At 37.6% G+C, this 24,700-nt stretch overlaps 1 protein-coding gene across 4 annotated transcripts in view; it reads left to right on the top strand.

The window, feature by feature from the left end:
- The first annotated feature begins 768 nt into the window (after positions 1-768).
- naa25 (N-alpha-acetyltransferase 25, NatB auxiliary subunit) overlaps positions 769-24,700 on the top strand; it is a 40,609-nt gene continuing 16,677 nt past the window's right edge. For all 4 annotated transcript variants that reach the window (XM_056466596.1, XM_056466597.1, XM_056466598.1 and 1 more), the window contains exons 1-17: positions 769-846; positions 7,154-7,239; positions 8,956-9,094; positions 9,194-9,312; positions 10,960-11,034; positions 11,633-11,740; positions 11,821-11,899; positions 14,150-14,261; positions 14,780-14,869; positions 16,813-16,985; positions 17,070-17,182; positions 19,321-19,528; positions 20,238-20,327; positions 21,312-21,492; positions 22,894-22,993; positions 23,077-23,228; positions 23,710-23,835. In XM_056466596.1, coding sequence (XP_056322571.1) covers positions 789-846; positions 7,154-7,239; positions 8,956-9,094; positions 9,194-9,312; positions 10,960-11,034; positions 11,633-11,740; positions 11,821-11,899; positions 14,150-14,261; positions 14,780-14,869; positions 16,813-16,985; positions 17,070-17,182; positions 19,321-19,528; positions 20,238-20,327; positions 21,312-21,492; positions 22,894-22,993; positions 23,077-23,228; positions 23,710-23,835 — 2,009 coding nt within the window. In that variant the 5' untranslated portion in view covers positions 769-788. The remainder of the gene's footprint in view (positions 847-7,153; positions 7,240-8,955; positions 9,095-9,193; positions 9,313-10,959; positions 11,035-11,632; positions 11,741-11,820; positions 11,900-14,149; positions 14,262-14,779; positions 14,870-16,812; positions 16,986-17,069; positions 17,183-19,320; positions 19,529-20,237; positions 20,328-21,311; positions 21,493-22,893; positions 22,994-23,076; positions 23,229-23,709; positions 23,836-24,700) is intronic.

Genomic DNA, 24,700 nt, shown 5'->3' on the forward strand with positions numbered 1-24,700 from the left:
TCTGTGAGAATATTAGGTCCATGCTGGTTCCAGTAGGTATTTTGCAGTATTTGTGGTGATTGGGATGCAGGGAAAAAATGAGTTCATAATTACTTTTTATATTGAAAATACATCATTTTGTGTGTGTGTGTGTGTTTTTAACCAAATGACATCATTTATGAATTTGGCAATTAAAAGAGGTAAAATCCTGTAATTTTCTAAATAATTTAGTAGTTTTGATCAGGACTAAGGTTGATTAACAGATTTATGCAAAAACAAAAGTTTTAAAAATATTTATCTGATGTATTTTTACAGCAGTTTAATACAGTGGATATTTTCATCTCGAACATAACAAAAGGCTAGTCGAGTTACCCAGAGTGTTGGTGGTTTTTTATTATTATTTCAAAGCATTTTCTTAAAATATGTGTCAAAATAAGATTTGTCGCAAAAATCATTCTGCTAGCTAAAACACCTAGAAGGTTATAGCCAAATTAAGTCTCAAAATCACCCCAGAGTGGATGAAAACATCCTCAACAGTACATAAGGGTTCTGTTCGTTCCGGAAATGTTCAAAGCATGGAGGAGAGTCTTCACTTACAGCAATGTATATGCTATTTAGCAAGTAGGAAAACAATATTCACAATGGCTGATATAGAGTTGTGTAAACCATCAACACAAAACAGAATACACGGAAGATGTGTCTTTTACAGTGACACTGAACGACACGCATGACTCCTAGGTTCCAGTTTAAAGTCTTTCCGGAGTGCTCGGTCTGCGCATGCGCATCAATTAATCCTGCTCAACTCCATCATGGCGGCGAGGGGCCATGTGCAAGACCCTAACGACAGGAGGCTACGACCTATCTACGGTAAGATTCACACTGCACCGCGGGGCTGATAGAGACCCTGCTGGTCTCGCTAGTGTTGCAGGACCGTCCCGTGCGCTGTTGTGTTTATTAAATGGCTGCAGGAGCTGTGGAGAGCCGGGGAGGCCTGTGGAGCCGAAGCCGCGGTCTCAGTTCGGCTGCGGTGCCCTATGACAGTGCGTCTTAATGCGGTCACAGTCTGACCCTTCTGCAATACACCTTGCGTTTAGCCCTATTATCATAGAATTGCGTTTTAAATATCCGGACATAAGTGACAATGTCATCTGATGATCCAGCTCATTACCTGTGAGAGATGTCAAAGAGATTAACTGCCACATATGAGCCTTTTGTGCTTTAATATTTCATGTTCTTTCTGTGTTGTTATGCTTATAGACTGTGAGACTTGTGCTTTACATGCCTTTTATTATGTTTAGTTTAGTATAACCGTTGTAATAATGTTACAGATTCATAAAGCTGCACTTTGTGTCTAAATGAGCTGAGATGAACCTGCTTATTCTCTACTAGAGCTTATTTTAAGCCTCTTTGTTGTAGTGAACTATGCCGTCTAAATTTAGGATGTGTTCTCAAAATGAGTGCTGATAGGCAATTTTAATAACTTTTTAAATGCTTCAAATCTTAGTCTTCACTTTTAACATTGCCTTAAGTTACACTACTGTTTGATTGAGGTAATGTTGGTTTTATATTCGCACATTCATTCAGTTATAACTTGTGATATGCTTACTATATTGTTTACCATGATACTTTGAATATTGGGTCTGAAATCACATGTAAATATGACTTCAAAACAACATCAGCACTATTTATTTGACTGAGCCATGTTGGATTTTGATAGCCATTGGCTGCTAATAGGATTTCTCTGTTTAAAATATGCATAAATACTTTTATGAAAGTATATTATTAAGGAGAACGTCTGAAAGTGTGAATATAAAACCAACTTCAATTGATATTTGAACTACCTAATTGATGTAGAACATGATTTTATATCATGTTAGTGTACTGTTTGTTTCAGATAAAGTTGGTTTTATATTCACAATTTCGCATTTTATCTTTAATAATACAATTTATGAAAGTATTATTTGCTAATTCTGCATGAGAGATCATATTAGCAGCCAACGATTATTAAAGTACAACACTGTTCAGTCAATTAAATAGTGCTAATGTTGTTTTGAAGTCATACTTAAATGCGATTTTAGACCAAATATTCAAATTAGCGTGGTAAACAATATAGGGACTGTTAAAATTAATGAATGTGCAAATATAAAACCAACTTTACTTCTGTTACTGTTTGTGCATTTAGTTATTTTCTTCTGTGCATACTTGAAATACTAATTAAGGATCTACTCGGTCGTGTCAATTTTTTATGAATGTTTGTACAAGTTGTCCCTCCATGTTGAATTGTATTAGGAATATAGATCATTTAACATTGTCTTCAGCTGGTTAGCGCAGTAGTCTAGTGGTTAGCACGCTAACATATGGTGAGGTAGCTCTTCAGGGCGTCCCGAGTTCGAATCCCGGCTCGAGGACATTTCCCGTTCCAACCCCTTCTCTCTCTCCCACTTCACTTACTGTGTGAAATACTGTCTTATCAACTTAAAAAAGGCCAAAAATAAATCTTTAAAATACAAATATTGTCTTCAATTTTGCAAAAGCTAATTCTGCAATATATTTGACCTTATAATTATTATTTTATAGGGCACAGCAGGGGAGAAAGTACCATTTTCATAAAAGCCTATTTTTAAAAGAGCGTTTTAAACAGAAATATATTTTTGTAATTTATAAATATATTTATAATTTATAAATATATTTTCTAAGCCATAAGTATGGTCTATTAATATTGTGGGGTATTTTGAAAAAAATGTTGAACAACTCTAATATAATTTCACTTTAAACATAAATGGCACGCTGTTACTTTTGGTTGTGTCAGTAAGGACAAAAGTAACACACGGGTGGGTCAAAAGTAACACAATATTTGCTAGATTTACTGGCTTAATCTTGTTTATTTGAAGTATATCTAACTATGACCTTGTTAATGTTCACTGCAAACATATTTGGTCCTTTATTTTTGCTAAAATTAAGCCGGATTTTCATTTAAAAATTTAGTTCCATCAAATGTTTCAAAAGCAATCCAACAATGCAAAATGTTAAATTTTTTTTTACAATTGTTGAGTTTTTTTTATTGTCATTGGCAATATGCAATAATTTTATAAGACGTATCAATCAAAACACTTAAAACTCTAATGTGAAAGTGAAAAATAAGGTTTGTCTATTAGCAGTGAGACATAAATAACGGTGTTACTTTCATCCCCACAGGAGCTCTTGCCATTTAAACCTGATTTACTTTTAAAGGCAAGGCAAGTTTATTTATATAGCACATTTCATACACAGTGGCAAAAAGTGGTTCGGTCAGTGGAAATGGCCATAAAATTGTACCAAACCGAACCGTACCGTACCACTCAGTGGAAACGGGCCATTAGGCTAAGTAGATCGGAGTCTTTAAACTGAAAAACTCAGACATTTCAATCTCAAGGATGTGTTATTGCACTAAATGACTTGAAGATTCATGTGACGCATGAAAAGAGAAACACAACTTGAAATGAGGTAAAAAGAATCGTTACAATAATTTATTTTCTGCACCTAAAAACTGAATTCAGACCTAACCACGGGACATGGTCCCCAAATCAGCTGATATATGACAGCTCCATCAAGGGTTGCATGCTGAATGTGCTGTTATACAGTAGAAAATAGGCTTCCAGAAAATCGCTTTGTTACTTTTGTCCCAAGGTACTTTCATCACCGCTCTCCCCTATTGTATTGTATATTATATTACTTTGATTCTTGTATCCAAATTCTGTGTGCAGTTTGACCTGTCCTCACAAGTTGGTCTATGTTTACTTGAAATGCTTAAAAGAGAGGTAGATTGGAACAAGATATTTCCTTTTCTCCCTAAAAATATTAATATCTAAGCAAGATTTCATGCAACTCTGCTGTTTAAAAAGAGACCTATTACCATTTTTACAAGATTCAAAATAAGTCCCTTGAGTGTGTACACACCCTAGAGTGCGTACACACTTCACATACACACCCTATAGTCTGTATGTGAAGTTTCAGCTCAAAATATCACACAAGTATGTTTTATAACTGCCCCTTTTAGGCTTTGATACAAATTTTGGCATTGTGTTGACTGTCGCTTTAAATGTAAATGAGATTGTGCCCCCAGCCCTATTTTGAAAATAGGGTGGAGCTAAAAATGCCAGTGCGTTAGCATAGCAGCAAATTTAAAGCGGTTGCTTCTTAATCATCTGTCTATGCGAATGAGGGAGAAATTGTCACTAATGGGTGGGGCTTTTCCCCTTTGATGACGCGTACAAATAGAGAATGTCAATCCAAGGCCCAATCCCATTTCTACCCCTTACCCCTACCCCTCGTTTTGCGCGTTCACGTGAAGGGGTAGAGGTGTCCCAATTCTGTTTAGCTTGAAGGCATAGGGCTAGGGGGAAGAGGTAGATTCCCCTTCGAACTGAGATTTTTCAGGACCACACTTGAAACCAAGGGGTAAGAAAATTTCCCAGAATAACGGCAGTATAGCTGCACCCTGGAAGTAAGGAGATCCACAAACTAGCATTTTTTTGGTCATTATTATGACTTTTTGCAGCAAATAAGCATATGTTTTATTACGTTCATAACGGTGTTTGTGTTTTACCGTCATGTCTTTTAAAAAACGCTAAAATAAAAACTGCTAAATTTCGCTATCTATAATCCCTAATAATAACTCCTGTACAGCAGTCCCACAACATTCTGACACTCGACGACACTCAGAAACCCTGTCAGAAAAGTCTAGTGGCTGGAAATGAGCTTTTTACAGTGTCTGCTATAATGTTAATGCAGTTTTCGTGTGTTTACATTGATGAATATGGCCACTGTGTAAATGCACGGTACTGTTACGATCTTATTGCCACATTAGATCATTATGATAACATGATATCGTTGCCTTCAGTAATTTCCAGAAGATAAATACCAAAAATAATGCAACTGGAATAACGACAGCAGTCACCATTGTCGATCTCATATGAAGCAAGAGATCGCGATGACATATGATGACGTGTGCAGGTGCTGTAGTGCTGTCCCATTTCTTAGGGGTAAATTTTGAAGCCCTTCCCCTTCACACTTGGTTTTAAGGGTCAAGGGGCAGGGGTACAAAAATAGAATTGGGTTTGGGCCAAAGTGTTTCTGCTGACCGTTTTCATCAAGTGTGGTTATAAAAATTAATACATTTTTATCATTATGCTGTGTTCACACCAGATGCGGAATATGTGAATAAATCGCGCTATTAGTGCGTAAATAAACACACGAACATTTTGAGTTTACTTGCACGTCAAATTCGCTTCACAATAGACATGGATGGGCAGGGCTTCTGTCTGCCCGGTGACTCTAGCTTTGTTGCTAAATGGCTAACATGGATTTTATTGAGATAGTAGCTGTGCTTAATGTGCTTTAGGAATCCTGAAAAACAGCATATATTCGTTCGTGTCGTGTCTGAGTTCACTAGATACTTTCAGCGGTTCACCCATCTCTGTGAGTTCATCAACTCCTCCAGAAACTATACCTGGATGATGGAGGCTTTCAGCGGTGCTTCAGAATGAGCCGAGCCCAGTTTGATGAACTGTTGTCCGATGTCGGCAGGAGGATTTCTCCTCAGGACACCAACAACAGGCGCTACGTCATAATCACTTCCCTACATAAGAAAGCTCCTAATTGGTTAACGCAGTGCGAATGTCCGCTGAAGTTCAGATTTTCCTCAACTCAACTCGCGTGAATCATGTCATTCGCGCGAAACACAGGACTGCCACAGGATGTCTATTCACGTCTTTGCATTGACTTAGCATGTAAATCACTCACGTTTGACGCTTCATCCGTGTCTGGTGTGAAAGGAGCATTAGAGGCTGGCTATATTTACACAGTGGTGCCACTTGTCTGTGTTTAAATCTTTTATAGAAGTTATTTTTGCATAATAGGGCCTCTTTAAATTATATTAATAAATAATACTATGTTTATTTTGAATAGAATCTGTTATTTTTTATATTTATTTTCAGTGTCATCCTATTATTTTATTTATATCAGCGACTCACTGTTGTTCTGCCATACTAGCCATGATGCCCTGACCATGTAATGTTTCTAACAATCAATAGATCACTGACCTTTTATTTTGGTGCTTTGCGCATGGAGTCAGACTGTGTTTCTGTGTGGATGATTGAACAGAAGGAACAATACTACACGGATGTTTTATAGGACAGGGACACAGAACTGTTCTCTTGTAGAAATTCAGCATCTACTGTCTGGCCTGGTTAATTTTGGTATCCAGCTGTCATGAGACACAGCCCTGTGTTCTTTTAGCAGAGACTTATGGGACGGGAGGGAGGGGGGGTTCCTGCACTCAGAATTGGATTGAGCATTTGGTGAGAGAACGTTCTCACAGTCTGAGCTCTGTGTTGTGCGTCCGAGTGTCTGCAAGCATTTGGTCCTCATTGCCAGTGCTTTTATAACCTCAATTTTCGATTAGCGTTACTATAGTATACACTATAGTATACAAGTTTCCTAAAATTAAACCATTTTCAGTTCAAATTATTTTAAATTTATTTATTTTTATCTTGTTTAATGTATTAAACAGGCTGGTTTAAGGTTTTTATCCCTTGTATACTGTTCAAATTGACTACCCTTATGTTATGTTCTTGTTTTTGCCCCAATGACTTCCATTGATATGTGATTTGCCACTTGTAAAATGAAAAGTTTGGTTAAAACGTGCTTAAATTTGAATTTGGATATATTATATATATTTATATTTATATATATATATATATATATATATATATATATATATATATATATATATATATATATATATATATATATATATATATGGAGTTGCTAATGGTCTAATCCAATTTAATAATCTATGCTAAGCTAAAGGGGCTTCCGGTAGACCTGGTGATTGCCTTAATAGATCAAAAGTAAAACTCTAAAGGAAGTTGTAAATTGGGCTTGTTTTAACCCATAGTTTAGTTTCTGTCATATTTTATTTGCCCTCACCTTGTTTTAAATTGCTATGAATTAAAAAACAAAGCCTTGTTGGGTTGGTTTGTAATTATTGAAGGTGTGTAAATGATGACAGGTTATTCATTTTTCTCTATTATATACTTTATAATTTGCTCATGTGACCAGCTGATTGGTGTCAGACATGTTTGTAACTTGAACTGCTATTACTTTTTGTATCGAATATTTGGCTCTCTTCTAGATTACCTGGACAATGGCAATAACAAGATGGCAATCCAGCAGGCCGACAAACTGCTCAAGAAGCACAAAGATCTCCACTGCGCAAAGGTGCGTGTTGTTTTTGTTGTATTGCAAATAAAATACATGTATCTCATGGAGGAATGCAACTCAACTTTTTTTTCTCATGTGTAGTACAAATAAATACAGTTTTGGCTAGCTTTTTTCAGGTTTCCTTTGCTTGTTTTACGGCTGCATAATAATTAATTAAATTAATTAAATAATTAAATAATTATTTATTTATAAGAAAAAGAATTATACTTTTATTTTACATTTTATATCTGTAAAGTTAAAACCGTAAACTATGCTAATATTGCACTTAAACCATCTAAATGTGTGCGTGTATATTAAACATACCGAACACACACTTCATCGGCCACTTTATTAGGTACACCTTACTAGTATCGGGTTGGACTCCTTTTTGCCTTCAGAATTGCCTTAATCCTTCATGGCATAGATTCAACAAGGTGCTGGAAATATTCCTCAGAGATTTTGCTCCATATTGACATGATAGCATCACGCAGTTGCTGCAGATTTGGAGTCGGCTCCACATCCATGATGCGAATCTCCCGTTCCACCACATCCTAAAGGTGCTCTATTGGATTGATATCTGGTGACTGTGTAGGCCATTTGAGTACAGTGAACTCATTCTCATGTTCAAGAGACCAGTCTGAGATGATTCGCGCTTTATGACATGGATCCATGCTTTCATGTTGTTGACTCATCAGAGCAGGCAACGTTTCTCCAGTCTTCTGTTGTCCAATGTTGGTGAGCCTGTGTGAATTGTAGCCTCAGTTTCCTGTTCTTAGCTGACAGGAGTGGCACCCGGTGTGGTTTTCTGCTGCTGTAGCCCATCTGCCTCAAGGTTGGACGTGTTGTGTGTTCAGAGATGCTCTTCTGCAGACCTCGGTTGTAACGAGTGCTTATTTGAGTTACTGTTGCCTTTCTATCAGCTGGAACCAGTCTGGCCATTCTCCTCTGACCTCTGGCCTCAACAAGGCATTTGCGCCCACAGAACTGCCGCTCACTGGATATTTTCTTTTTTTCAGACCATTCTCCGTAAACCCTAGAGATGGTTGTGTGTGAAAATCCCAGTAGATCAGCAGTTTCTGAATGAAATACTCAGACAAGCCCGTCTGGCACCAACAACCATGCCACGTTCAAAGTCGCTTAAATCCCCTTTCTTCCCCATTCTGATGCTCGGTTTGAACTGCAGCAGATCGTTTTGACCATGTCTACATGCCTAAATGCATGGAGTTACTGCAATGAGATTGACTAATTAGAAAATTGCGTTAACAAGCAGTTGAACAAGTGTACCTAATAAAGTGGCCGGTGAGTATTTTATGTAAAAAAAATTATAATTAAAAAAAGAAAAAATATATATTAAAAACATGTATAAAATCAAATTTTTGCATAAATGTTATAAATGTAATCTGTATAATTTTTGTTTACTTATTTTCCACGTATTTAAATGTTCTGTTTTCTTGGATGAATATGTACATATGTACCCTGAGCTCCTGTAAACCACAAAAGTTCCTTGTGTGTTTGCGCGCACTTGGCGACTGAAGCTGAGTCTGAATCTCATGTTCGTATCAGCCTAATTGTCAGCAGTGTCACCAGAACTGTTTACACTGTACTTCACATGACGCTGTGGACAGAGATCAACACAAAAGGTCTTTTTTTTCAGAAAAGGTCAAATAAAAACCACGAATATGCCCTTATCTATTGATTAAATTACTTCTGGATTCATTTATTGTCATGCAATAGGTCCTGAAGGCAATCGGTCTGCAGCGAACAGGAAAACAGGATGAAGCCTTCACGTTAGCACAGGAAGTGGCGGTTCTCGAACCCACAGACGACAACTCTCTGCAGGCACTGACCATCCTCTACAGAGAGATGCATCGACGTAAGTGATCACGGACCATCAAAGCATGTATATTTATTATATATTTACCAAAAAAATGTCATCAAATTAAATTTGTGATTGTGCTCATTCTTCCTGTAGCCGAGTTAGTAACCAAGCTGTATGAAGCTGCAGTCCGGAAGGTTCCAGCAAGCGAAGAATACCACTCTCACCTCTTCATGGCCTATGCTCGAGTCGGAGAGTACAAGAAGATGCAACAGGTTCGGATTGGATTGTGTTGGCTCTTATTTATTTAGGGGTGGCAATCTTTAGGGACTTTGCGATCTGATCCTATTTCGATTCTGGGAATCACAATCCGATTCCAATTCCTTTTCCCATTTAAAAAAAACAAATTTCCCCATTTCTTCAGCTGTGCAGATACATCTTTCCAACTGTATATTTTAACCAGAATTGTTTTGTTTCTATGCTTTTGTCTGTGATAGTTTTTTAAGAATCTATGTATGAAAGTACTGCCCTGCTAACTAAATTTAGTTTTATTTTATTAAAGTTTTATTCAGGATGAAGGAGCTCTGAAAATAAAGTGGAAACGCCAGATTACAAAGAGCAATTATAAAGAACAAACCGTTCTTATTCCAATTAGGGTTGTCAAAAGCATCGAGTTCGGGACCAATCGGTACTGGAATTTTGAAAAATGTCCATTCTTCGCTAACGTTTGACCGTTCTATAACACCGCTGATTGGGCATTGTGTTTACATGCTCAATAGGTATGACTGTGATTGGCCATGAAGGTCATCGGTTTACCGCTCTTCAATGCTGTTCACCAAGTCCAAACACAGATACAGGGGCACTGGAGCGTTTCAAAGCTGCGTCTATCGGTCAGTCCATCAGCGCATTGCTCGTATGTCAGCTCATAGACAGATCAGCTGATCAACACAACTTTAGTGTTCGTGTATCTGTGTTTGCACTTGGTGAATAGCATTGCAGACTGGTAAACTGATCATAGTCATATCTATTGAGCATGTGAACACAATGCTCAATCAGTAAAGTACGTAATGTGTATTTTTAAAGAGCGTTTGTCGTGCCAAACACCCAAAGCGCTACACAATCATGAGAGGGGGGATTCTCCACTCCACAACCAGTGTGCAGCATGCATTTGGATGATGCCACTACAGCCACAGGACAACAGCGCCAGTGCGCTCACCACACACCAGCTATTGGTGGAGTGGAGAGACAGTGATTGAGCCATGATCAGTAAAGGACTGATGAAGGGAATTTGGCCAGGACACCGTGGTTACACTCCTATTCTTTTTTATGAGAAGTGCCATGGGGTTTTTAACGACCACAGAGAGTCAGGACCTCGGTTTAACGTCTTTTCTAAAAGACATTTACTGTATAGTGTCCCCTTCACTTTACTGGGGCATTAGGAGCTGGTTGAACGCCCCTGCTGGCCTCACTAACACCACCTCCAGCAGCAACCTTGCTTTCCCATGTGGTCTCTCATCCATGTACTGAACAGGCTCAGCCTTGCTAAGCTTCAGTAAGTAACCTGTCTTGGGCTGCAGGGCATGGTTTCCGCTACATTAATTTTTACATGGCGGAGTGCCACGCCAAAATTCAACCCGCCACGGCTACATTACAGCTTCTCATTCAAAACATTTTATTTTTTTAATAGTGGGTGATAATCGCACCAAACCGTATTAAAGGGTAAGTTAATTATAACAGCGCGAACATTTCTGTAACCGTAGTAGTGCTGCGCGTCATTTGTTTAACCCTTTAAGGTTACGTGCTGACTGACTGACTGACTGACTGGCTGACTTGGCTGTATTTGTATTTTTTTTCCTGATTTAATTATTTAATTAAGCCATCAAGTGTTGACACTGACTTTGCCGTCTTCTTTCTTCTGTCAGGCTGGAATGGCACTCTATAAAATTGTTCCGAAAAACCCCTATTACTTCTGGTCAGTCATGAGCTTGGTGATGCAGGTATGATCTTGCTTTCTCACTTTCATATTCTGCATAAAAATTATTCACCCTCCTGTCAATGTATTTCTCTTTTTCAAATATTTTCTAAATGATGTTTAACAGAGCAAGGAAATTTTCACAGTATTTCCTATAATATTGTTTCTTCTGGAGAAAGTCTTTGTTTTATTTTGGATAGTTTTTAAAAACCATTTTAAGGTCAATATTATTAGCCCCCTTAAGCAATATTTGTTTTGGATTGTCTACATTAAAAAACACTGTTTTACAATGACTTACCCAATTACCATAACTTGCATAATTAACCTAGTTAAGCCTTTAAATTGCCATTTAAGCTGAATACTAGTATCTTGAAGAATATCTAGTCAAATATTATGTACTGTCATCATGTCAAAGATTAAAGAAATCAGCTATTAGAAATGAGTTATTAAAACTATCTTGTTTAGAAATGTGTTGATAAATCTTCTCTAAACAGAAATTTAGGAGAATATATACGAGGGGGCTAATAATTCTGACCTCAATTGCATACCAAAGACAAACCTATTCAGAGCCAATTCAAAAATGAATGAATTAATCTTTTCAATGTCTAATGAAATATTTTAAGGCCATCTCAGCGCAAGACGAGAAGCTCTCTCAGACCATGTTCCTGCCATTAGCTGAGCGTATGGTGGAGAAAATGGTCAAGGAGGAAAAAATCGAGGCAGAAGCCGAGGTAGGACGATGTTATCAATAATCTGTTTCTGATTTCAGCTGTATAAAGTTTTAGGACACATTTTCCATCGGCTGTTCCAGGTTCAGCTGTACTTCATGATCTTGGAGCGCTTGGGAAAATACGTGGAGGCGCTGGAGGTGGTTCAGGGGCCACTCGGAGGTGAGGGGAAAAAAATGTGTGTTCAAAGGAATATTCTGGGTTACTTCCAGCCGCACTTCTTTTATTGTTCGTGTGATGTCGTGTCAGCTACCAGAGATAGCAAGCATTTTAAAATGGACAAATATCAATGTGTTCGAATTTTACTTCATGTCAACGCGCCATATTAAAGTTCTCTTTCTAATATAAAACATCTGTTTTTCACATAAAAATGACTTGGTTGAAAAAAGCTTCAAATAACACTTCTAGTAGGGCTGCACAAAATAACGACATTGCAATGTGTGAGAGTATAGAGACTAAGCAGCACTATATCAGTTGCTAACATCTGTGACAGCTCTATGGCCTTGCTGACACTGCTCTCAGATGTTACCCTGCAGTCTTGAAATATATCCTTCTGAATTTAATGTCAATTTAGGGCATACTCGCACTATGTACAGTTGCCTTGATGCGGGCCAAAGCACGCTTGTCCCCCCTTCCCTCTGCCCCAACGGCCTGCACTCACATTGCTTCCGAGCCAGAGCACGCTTGTGTCATCTGATGCGCTGGTCAGTTTAACAGAAGAGAAGCGCTCTCACTCAGCACAGTGGAGATTTCTTTAGTTATATCATTTTAGCCATTTGATATGCAGTGACACCGTCAAATAATTCGCCGAACAGATCAACCGCTTTTGACGCTCATAAATAATCATGAAAATTCCTCGTGCTGCAAGTATTACAGTGTGTCCGCGGAGTCTTCAAATGTATTAAGTTGATAAATCAAAATTAAGGCCCTCAAAAGGTATTAAAAAGTCTTAATCGTGTTTTCATGAGGTCTTCATTTTTGTTCAAGCATTGTCCAAAGTGTTTGACTCCAAAAAAGCATACATTTTCTTCCTAATATTAACAATGGCGTGTTCGATCCACGCGATTGTTTTTGGCCAGGATGCGTCCGGCCAAGCTCCTCCATCCAGTTGATATCACGTATTTTTCGTCAAACGTGGGAGGGTGATGTGACGCTCTCCACATGTAGCAAAACAGACGGCAAAATGGGAAAATGTAAGTTTGCGAAATGGCGATGAGGTCTTAATATTCTGAGAAGGTCTTTAAAAAGCCTTAAAAAGGTATTTAAATTACATTTAGGATTCCTGCATATACCCTGTATTAGGAGGTTTGCTGACGTGCAGCGAGGGGTTTACGTCTTTAATAAACTGTGATAGTTTGTGTTCATTGAACAGTAAGAATTATTAATAGATCCATATGAAACAGTAGCTTAAAAGTCACGTCTCGTCTTCAGCTTTGGGTTCAGGTGCACTTTGCACTCACACTACAAGCACCAAAGCCTAAGTGAACCGCGCTCTGGCACACCTCTTCTAAACGGGGCCAGGGCCAGCCAACTGAACCACGCCTGAGCCCGATTTAGAGCACTCACGCTTCTCAAGTGAACCGGGAAACGCGCCTGGGCACGGTTTGCATAGCATAGTGTGAGTGCGCCCTAAATGTCAATTTAATTGTACATTTTTAGGTCTGTATTTTGTCCCTGTGGCTTTAAATGCAAATGAGCTGGTTCTCCCTGCTCTGTAATGGAAGTAGATTAAATGCAGCACAATGACGAACAGACACTAATAAAGAAGAGACCCAGTCACAAATATGCAGGTTAAGACTTAAGCAGGAATATTCCAAGGATTTATTCGATGTAGTTTATTTTATAATCATTTATTATTTGATGTAGCATATTCTCCAACTATAAATGAGCCACACACAAACATATTTTAAAAAATATTTCTTCAATGATGTTTAACAGAGCGAGGATTTTTTCACAGTATTTCCTGTAATATTCTGGAGAAAGTCTTATTTGTTTTATTTCGGCTAGAATAAAACCAGTTTTTAATTTTTAAAAACCATTTTAAGGTCAAAATTATTAGCCCTCCTAAGCAATTTCTTTTTCGACTCTCTACAGAACAAACCACTGTTATACAATAACTTGCCTAATTACCCTAACCTACCTAATTAACCTAGTTAAGCCTTTAAATGTCACTTTAAGCTGAATACTAGTATCTTGAAAAATATCTAGTCACATATTACGTACTGTCATCATGGCAAAGATAGAATAAAACAGTTAGAAATGAGTTATTAAAACAATCATGATTATAAATGTGCTGAATAAAAATCTTCTTTGTTAAACAGAAATTAAGGGGGGAAATATATAAGGGGACTAATAATTCAGGATGGCTAATATTTCTGACTTCAACTGTATGTGCTTTATTTCCTCCCTCAGAGAAGTTGACCAGTGAGCTACAGAGCCGAGAGAACAAATGTATGAAGTTGTACCGGCGTCTGGAGCGCTGGCCCGAGTGCAACGCTTTGTCCAGCAAACTGCTCCTGAAAAAGTGAGTCCTCCATTGCAGGGCTCTGCAACCTTATTCAGAGCATGGGCTGCTGTTTTTATTCATAATTTGTGGTGTTAGATGATGTTATTTGGTTTGGTAGGTGTTGTTAAGTATGTATATGAACTTAAATTTATATCTCAAATGAATGCAACAACATACTAATACAATTTATCATAATATAGGCATTTCATTTTATACACAATTCAAAGTGCTTTGCATAAACAAGAATAAAATAGCATGTTGTTAGCATGATTCCAACAAGAATTAGCATAATTTAGCATGTTTCTAGCATGAATTAGCATGCTGTTAGCATGAATTAGCATGTATTCATGTTTCTAGCATTAATTAGCATGTTTCTAGTATAAATTAGCCTGTGCTAATAAGAGATACACTTTAAAATTTGTCTCAGAAGTAGTTTAAGTGAGATGGACCCGGGAATAGTATTTCGTATGTTACAACTTAACAAGCAGATACCGTTTCAGTACCCATAATGTTTATCAATGGATTTCTCTCTGTAGCCCTGATGACTGGCAGTTCTACTTGTTGTATTTTGACTCGTTGTTCCACCTCATCGATCAAAGCTGGACGCCGCCACAGGAAGGAGCTCAGTATGTAAAAATATCATCATCACACACAATTCTAATAATAGTATAAACTCACTGGCTACTTAATTGGGTACACCTGTCCAACAGCTCGTTAACGCAAATTTCTAATCAACCAATCACATGGCAGCAACTCAATTCATTTAGGCATGTAGACATGGTTAAGACGATCTGCTGCAGTTCAAACCGAGCATCAGAATGGGGAAGAAAGGTGATTTAAATGACTTTGAACATGGCATGGTTGTTGGTGTCAGATGGGCTGGTCTGAGTATTTCAGAAACTGCTGATCTACCAGGATTTTCACGCACAACCATCTCTAGGGTTTACAGAGAATGGTCTGAAAAAGAGGAAATATCCAGTGAGCGGCAGTTCTGTGGGCACAAATGCCTTGTTGATGCCAGAGGTCAGAGGAGAATGGCCAGACTGGTTCCAGCTGATAGAAAGACAACAGTAACTCAAATAAGCACTCGTTACAACCGAGGTCTGCAGAAGAGCATCTTGGGACCACAACACGTCCAACCTTGAGGCGGATGGGCTACAGCAGCAGAAGACCACACCGGGTGCCGCTCCTGTCAGGTAAGAGCAGGAAACTGAGGCTACAATTTACACAGGCTCACCAACATTGGACAATAGAAGATTGGTGAAACGTTGCCTGGTCTGATGAGTCTCCATTTCTGCTGCAACATGTAGATGGTAGGGTCAGAATTTGGCATCAACTACATGAAAGCATGGATCCATCCTGCCTCGTTTCTGTTCAGGCCATTGGTGTACTGGTGTGGGGGATATTTTCTTGGCACACTTTGGGCCCATTAGTACCAATTGAGCATCGTGTCAACACCACAGCCTACCTGAGTATTGTTACCGACCATGTCCATCCCTTTATGACCATAGTGTACCCATCTGATGGCTACTTCCAGCAGGATAACGCACCATGTCATAAAGCGTGAATCATCTCAGACTGGTTTCTTGAACATGACAATGAGTTCACTGTACTCAAATGGCCTCCACACTCACCAGAACTCAATCCAATAGAAGACTTTTGGGATGTGGTGGAACGGGAGATTCGCATCATGCATGTGCAGCCGACAAATCTGCAGCAACTGCGTGATGCTATCATGTCAATATGGAGCAAAATCTCTGAGGAATATTTCCAGTACCTTGTTGAATCTCTGCCATGAAGGATTACGGCAGTTCTGAAGGCAAAAGGGGTCCAACCCGGTACTAGTTAGGTGTACCTAATAAAGTGGCCAGTGAGTGTGTATATATACAGTTGAAGTCAGAATTATTAGCTATCCTGTATATTTAATCCCCTAATTTCGTTTTAACAGAAAGTTTTTTTTTTCCAATATATTTCTAAGTATAATAGTTTTAATAACTAATTTCTAATAGCTGATTTCTTTCATCTTTGCCTTGACACATAATACATTATAGTTGACTAGATATTTAAGATACTATTATTCAGTTTAAAGTGATATTTAAAGGCTTAACTTTGGTAATTAAGCAAGTTAAGGTAAGTCAGTGTGATGTTTGTTCTTTAGACAATGCAAAAAATATGGTAAGGGGGCTAATAATATTGACCATAAAATGGTTTTAAAAAATTAAAACTGCTTTTATTCTACTCGAAATAAAACAAATACGATTTTCTCCAGAAGAAAAAATATTAAAGGAAATACTGTGAAAAATTCCTTGCTCTGTTAAACATCATTTGGGAAATACTTGAAAAAGCAATAAGAAATTCACAGGAGGGTGAATAATTTTCACTTAAACTGAATTATATTTTATATATAAAGAATGGAAAGTTACTTTACCTCAAAAATGTCTTGTTTAATTCAATGTGTTACTTGTACTACCTACATTTATTTAGAAATAAAGTTACAAACAACTTAACAATATGAAAACTGCTCTCTAGCACATTCTTCCTCCTCATAGTCGCATTGTGTGTTCTCTAGTTGTGCAGAAGGGGAAGTTCATGCCTCTGTAGCTCAGTCCATCAGCTTCATGGAGGAGCGCCTGGCCACAGAAGACGCGAAGGAGTCGAAACATCTGAGAGGACCATACCTGGCTCGTCTGGAGCTTATCAGACGTCTCAGAGAGCGCAGCTGTCCTGAAGCACAGCAGCTCGGTGCGGCATGAGTTGTGAAGTGTTATATGCAGCACACTCTGCGTAGTTGCAGTGTTTCTTACATGCTTACCTACTTTTATGCAGGGGATCCTCTCGAGCTCATGTTCCAGTTCTTCGTCAAGTTTGGAGACAAGCCATGTTGCATCACGGACCTGAAGATCTTTCTGGACCTTCTCATGCCTGACCAACATGTGCAGGTAAACCAACAAGATGCATTTCTCAAGACAGTAATAATATCAGTCTAATTATGATTTCACATAACCGTTTTCTAGCTGAATGTAGTTTTATGTTTATTTCTGTGATTCAAAGCTATGTTTTAGCATGGCTAATCCAGTTTTTATTGTCATATGATGTTTTGAATAGCATTTTACAGTATTTACTAGACCTGCATGATGTTGGATATAACTGACATTGCAATATTGTGTTTTTCTGCAATATATATTTACCATTTATTAAGTTTAAGTTAAGAGTTTCCAAGATGACTTAACAATATTTGCAAAGAATTGGTCATTTTTGATTGATTAGGATGATTTTGTAGGGCCTCTGCATAGAATATCATGATCAAATGAAACAAAAGCATTGACCAATAGAAAGATCCTAATGAAATCATCTGTGATTTTAAGGTTTTCTGGAGAGCCTTACCATATTCAGGAGCAGAAATGCAAAAAACGAAGTGTAAAGACTACACTTTTTAGTCTTCCTTGTATAAATGTAATGAAATGTGTACTTATAAAGCGCATTTATCGAGTTTGACCATACACCCAAAGAGCTTTAAAAATGTTCAAAATAATTTCTTCTTTAGTGTACCACACTGATACTTATACTAATTAATTATACAAGTAATATTAATTATTCACCTTCATAGTCAAGGTTATCTATCTTACTATATAATTAGTTTATTATCAGTATTTGATGCCAGTGGCCGGTCCCCTGGAGCAGAGGGGGCTATTGACCACCTCTGTGCACACTGCTCTTTGGTTTAGAAAAGACTTTCCTCTCTACACCAGCCATCTCAGTCACCAGTGAAAGAGTTTTCTCATCAGAAGGGGACATTGTAAATGTACAAAGACCTTAGCTTATCAGCCAGAAGTTATCGATATGCTGAAATTTCTTCACAGTTTTACTTTGTTAATATTAATGAGTCTTCTTTAGTTTGTATTAGTCTATTATTTTTGGAATTAGTTTTTTAAATTAGCAATTTATTTATGGCAGAAAATATATTATTTTGCAAAATTGTGCAGCATTTAAGAAAATAAAATGAAAGGGCTCTTCACCTTAAATGATTCATTCATTCATTCATTTTCTTTTTAGCTTAGTCCCTTTAATAAACTGGGGTCACCACAGCGGAATGAACTGCCAACTTATCCAGCATATTTTTTACTCAGCGGATGCCCTTCCAGCTGCAATCCATCCCTGGGAAACTCCCATACACTGTCATTCACCATAACACTACGGACAATTTTAGCTCACCCAATTCACCTGTCTTTGGACTTGTGGGGGGAACATGAGAACATGGAAACTCCACACAGAAATGCCAACTTACCCACCCGATGCTCCAACCAGCGACCTTCTTGCTGTGAGGCAACAGCACTACCTACTGCGCCACCGCGTCGCCCACCTTAAATTAGTTTCAAATATTTTTGTAAAAAAAATCGTGACTGAATCGTGAGATTATTATCTTAAGCTCATGTAGTATCGTTTAAAATCTGCAGTGACTTCACAAACCTCATGTTCTGACCTGTCGCTCCTGCTTAATTATAATCCCACTTCGTCATTGCAGATCCTGTGACTATTGCGGATGCAGAGATTGCAATATCAGTGCTATAAATTATATATTGTGCAGCCCTAATGTATACAGTGTTTTATGTAGAAAGTAGTGTTGTCAAAAATATCGATATTTCGATAAGTATCGATATTGGAATACTTAAAAAAGATACCATCCTGCTTTTGGTTAATATTGGCTTTGCTCTCTCTCTCACCAACAGTAGTTGACACCCGCTGCATGTGTGGGCACTTCATTACACTACCCTACACAGCCCTATCTCCTCGATATATCTAGTGGCAAGATGGCAAGTGCGAACACTTTTTGGTTTGACAAATAAATAAGGAAGTACCCAAACAGGCCAATATGCAAGCATTGCTACAGAGCAGTGTTAATGTCCTAATAGCAAAGCACTTTAAAAGTCCAACATAAAGAGTTTTCACGAAAATTGTATCGAATATTGATATTTGTCTTGGTATCGAAGTTAGAAACTCCAGTATGGCGACAACACTAGTAGAAAGCAGTTGTTGTTTATTGTCTAGATTTAAACTAACTCTCTTGTGACTTTCTCAGTTCATCAACAGGCTAATGGAGGCTGTGCCGCTGGGTGCTCCAGGAGAGGATGGTTTCGCCTTCCCAGAAGACACTCGGGCTCTGCAGAGACACATGTGTGTGACGCAGCTCAGCCGCTGTCTGGGTCTACAGCATTCCCTCAACACTGACGGCAAACTGGGGGTCATTAAAGAGCTGAAGGCACACTACCGGCACGGCTTACAGTTCGGTAAGCAGACGACTAGGCAGGTTAAACTTATGATTTCTTTCTTTATAACAGACATGTGATAATGCTGAGAGAACCTACTCTGCTCTGGTTGCTCTCTGCATTTGTTACACAGCAATGATGGTGTTGGTTTTATCATAACCAACATAAAGTGCATGAAAAGTAGATTCACTTTCAAAAAATGTTTGAGGGTTGAGGAAGACGTTCACAGGCAGCCAGTGAAGTACATAGACAGGCTTTTTTTGCTTCAGAAGGGAAAATGGCTGCATTTATTGTGCACTTTGGTCTCTTTTTGCATTCACAAACAGGTGCATTATACTCTATTTGAATTGTGATGTCATAAAACTAAACAGGGACGCTTTAACTGAGGTTAAAGTCTGTGTGAAATCAACATTTACAATGTTTATTTTGCTAGCGCACATTGTTATTCTTTAGGTGAGCAATTAAAGCAAGTTAATTGACTAAAAAGTGTGTTTTTGTAATCTTCAATCAAAACTTCAGTCGCAATATTCTTAAGCAATCCTCTTACCGTTAGTTTGCTATGAGGGAATGATGCTCAAAAAGAAAGCCCCGCCTCTTACTCAATATTTAGTTTCAGTGTGCAGAAAAACATACTTATTTCATGCTAGTTCAACTAATGTAATATTGAAGAGTTTTATAAATCTTTCTGTTGAATTTTATTGATCTAAATATAACTTTCTTTCTTTTCAAGGGAAGTCCTGTTTAAAAACAGAGCTACAGTTCTCGGATATGTACTGTCTCATGGCAGCTCATGTCTATATAGACCTGTGGATTGAGACGGGTAAGTTTGCATCTCATTTTTTATTTATTTATATATGTTGAACTGTAGGCCTACATAAGCTCCAAACAGCGATTTCATATTTGCTTTTGATGTACGTACATACAGAAAAAGCTGCTTCTCAATGCCAAGTTCACAGAGCCCTGACGGTGTGTCAAACATTGAGTATGTTTACATGGGCAACAATACTTTAATACGATTTTAATATGATTAAAACAATACTCTGATTAAGAGTCTACCATGTAAACAGAGAATTTTGGGTTGCCTTAATGCGACTAAAGTCATAACTGAACTAAACAGAAATTGAATTAAGACATGTGGAGTATGCATATATTAGTGGCATTACTGAAGTAAACACCGCAATCAAACTATTACCGTCATGTAGGACTTTTTGCCATATTTTCCAACAAGATCCAAGACACAGGCAGCTGTCAGGAAAGGACCACACACAAAACACGTGCACACACACACCGCGAAATACGGAAGTTTTTTTTTCTTTCCATTTGGCGAGCGTTATTACATTCCATAACACTCTCACCAGTCCTTGCTCCTTATTCGCGTCTAATATCCCAGTTTGTCAAGGCGTATATATGAAATGTTAATGAGTTAAAGTGAAACTGCCGAACTACAGCTAAAGTCAGGCATCCTGCTGATTTGATCCAGAAGGGCACTTTTTTGTCAGACGGCTCACCGCTCGGGTATACATCCGCGCTAAACTATCAAGGTGAAAGTCATCATAGCTTGCGTAGAATAGACCCAGCTCCCAACCCAACTTTGAGAATAGATTAACGATGATTTTTAATTTTTTTTTATCGCGCGATAAGAGTTTCGCGTTAACGCCGATAACGGCCCAGCACTTATATACATATATACATATATACTTATATACATATATATATATATATATATATATATATATATATATATATAGTCTTGAATAAATCCATTCATGCTAATAATAAACAAATGTTTCTGTTTGTATTGTAGATGATCAGAATATGTTGTGGCAGTGTCTGGGAATGTTAGAAGAAGGTCTGTCCTACAGTTCCTCCAACGCTCAATTCAAACTGCTGCTTTTGCTTCTGTACTGCCGTCTTGGGGCTTTTGAGCCGGTGGTAGATCTTTACTCCAGTTTGGATGCTAAACACGTCCAGCATGACACCATTGGGTAAGTAAGTGGGAATATCGCTGCACAATACTGGGAAAATATGCTATGCGGTTGAGTGTTGCGATAACGAGAACGTATTCAATATTGTTGTTGAGTGCTGCGATAACAATATTTCTTACGATATAACTTGTAAAATGCAGTTTTATCGGCTATTTAGTCAATAATTGCGCTAATAGCGAAGCATTTGAAAGGCCAACGTATGGAGGCGTGGTTTCCTCAAATGTTGTTGAATTACAAAATTTTTCTTGGTATTGATACTGAATATCGATGTTGTTGAGGGTTACGATAACGATATTTCTTAAGATATAACTAATTGCAAAATGCTATTTTATCAGCAGTTTAAAAAGTATAATTATTTATGTATTATCGCTTTAAGAAACTGCAAAAATATTCAATATTGTTGTTGAATGTTGCGATAACGATATTTCTTATAATATGACTTGCAAATTGCAATTTCATCAGCAATTTAGTAAATAAATCCGCTAATTACAAACACTTGTAAGACCGATATATGGAGGTGTAGTTTTGTCGAAAATGTTATCGAATATTGATATTTTTCTTGATATTGATATCGAAAATGGATAGTTTTTGAGTGTTGCGATAACCGTTTTTCTTATGATGTAGCTTACTTGCAAAATGCTATTTTATCAGCGATTTAAATTGTATCCCTACTGAAAAAAACAGCTTAAACCAGCCTAGGCTGGTTGGCTGGTTTTAGCTGGTCGACCAGCCTGGTTTTAAAGGGCTTTTGGCCATTTCCAGGCTGGTTTTCAGCCATTTCCAGCCTGGTTTTAGCTGGTCAGGCTGGAAAATGGCCAGCTAAAACCAGCTTGACCTGCCTAGACAGGCTGAAAGCCCAGCCAAAACCAACTATGTCCATCTTAAACCAGGCTGGTCAAGCTGGTACTGCGGCCAAACAAAATCATACTGAAAGCTCATTTTTTGAGATCAACTTCAACTTTGTTTGGTTTGTTCAGATATTTAGCTTTGAGGTTTTGAAAAATACATATTTGATGTAATATAATAAAATATACATTTATTATATTTATTACTTTCATAAACATACAGGCACATAAATTTTCACTTCAAGTACTGTCTGACATCTGTCTTCTTTTAAAGGAGACCAAGCTCAAGTCTATGCACCAAAGCGTCAAAAATGATCATGCATTAATGACATTTTCATAAATATATGTTCAAAAAGTGGAAAGACAGTTAAAGGGTAAAATGAGTCAAATGTTAAAAACAAAGGATAATTCAAAGTAAAAATGTAGTTGACCAAATAAGTTCATTCTTACATTGTAATTTGCAGACATTTATTTCAAGTTAAATGTCGTGTATATGCAGTGTAAAACGTTTTACTTGTTAAATATCACCAATATTACCCATTCTGTGTCTCTCCAGGTATTTATTGACCCGCTATGCAGAGTCTTTGGGCCAGTTTGCTGCTGCTTCCCAATCTTGTAACTTCTCCCTCAGGTTTTTTCACTCGAACCAGAAAGATGTATGCGTTTTATTCTGTTCCAAATGCTTTAATCTGTATAGCAAATCTCCAAAGAATAACCAGTCGTGCTTTTGTACCTGCAGACCTCAGAATACATTATTCAAGCATATAAGTACGGTGCTTTTGAGAAAATCCCGGAGTTCATCGCCTTCAGGAACCGACTCAATCACTCGCTGCACTTTGCTCAAGTGCGCACAGAGCGGATGCTGCTGGACCTCTTCCTAGAAGCCGACATGTTAGTGCTTTTTCATCATTACCTGTCTGTTTTTTTATGTCACAGATGGTGTTATTTTCAGAGAGGACTTTTTGTCTTTTTTCTTGTCCAAATATCTTACAGTTCTTAAACCAAGAAGCATTTTCTAGACTTTTTTTTTAAGTAATAATTAAGTAAGTTAAGTAAGTTAAGCCAAAATTAAGTAAGTTTTTCCTCAAAACAAGCAAAATAATCTGCCAATTGGCAAGCAAAATTATATTTGACATAAGATTATTTTGACATAAGATTATTATTATAACTTCATTGGCAGATTATTTTGCTTGTTTTTGACATTATTTCTTAAAACAAGACAATGTGTTTTGCTTGTCTAGAAAGCGCTTCTTGATTTAAGGATTTTTAGATATTTGGACTACAAACAAGACCAAAAAATCTAAGTAAGAAAGCATTTTTTGCTTTTTAGCGTTTTTCTTTTTTTATAATTTGTGTCCTCTTCAAATCACAGATCTTCAACTTTAGACGAGAGCGTAAAGTCGATGTCTCTGTGTCCGGAGGAAGATGATATCCCATGGGAAAATTTAAGGGACAACCGCGACCTGACTGTCTTTGTCAGCTGGGACCCTAAAGACAAGTACGAGAACATCCTCCCAAACACTAAGTAGCTGCACGATATGTACACTGCGAAAAATGCTTCTGTTTTTCTTACTTTGCTTTTCTTACGTCTTTTTTCTAGTCTAAATATCTAAAGATTCTTAAATCAAAAAGCATTTTATGGACAAGCAAAACATATTGCCTTGTTTTAAGAAATAATATGTTCAAATTAAGTGAGTTTTATCTTTAAACAAGCAAAAGAATCTGCCATTGGGCAATAATGCAATAATCTTGCTTTTCCTTTTGTTATAATGATTGTTTTGCTGACCCCAGTGGCAGATTATTTAGCTTGTTTTGAAATAAAACTCACTTAAATTGTACATATTTCCAAAAAAACAAAAAAAAACAATTTAAGAATATTTTTTGGCAATTATTATTATTTATTTATTTTGCTCCCTTTTATTATTTTTTCATTTTTTTTTATTTATGTATAATTGCTATTGCTATTGGCCCAACATCTACCCTAACTATCCAAAAAAAAAAATACAGCAGTTATTGAAAAGAAATCTTCGCGTCTATTAGGCACTACCTAACCTAATCTAATATACACCATGAGAAAACAAAAAATACAGTGGGTGGAGCACGCCCCTTACCTGGTGTGTCTAACAACAGTGAAATTCAAAACTACGTGTGCACAATGTATGTCGCGCGACATTCTTACTTGTCCCACTCTCCAACCTCAGATGCGCATAACACTGACAGCAGACAAATGGAGAACAGACAAATAACAACAGATATATACCAAATTGTAACACACAGAAAACGGATAGCAAATTTCACTGACACACAACATAACAAAGAATTTTAGGGCATCTCGAGTAGCGTCCTGTCACCACTTTTATGCC

Source organism: Danio aesculapii, chromosome 10 (genome assembly GCF_903798145.1).
Source record: "Danio aesculapii chromosome 10, fDanAes4.1, whole genome shotgun sequence".
In the NCBI taxonomy this organism is placed as follows: Eukaryota; Metazoa; Chordata; class Actinopteri; order Cypriniformes; family Danionidae; genus Danio; species Danio aesculapii.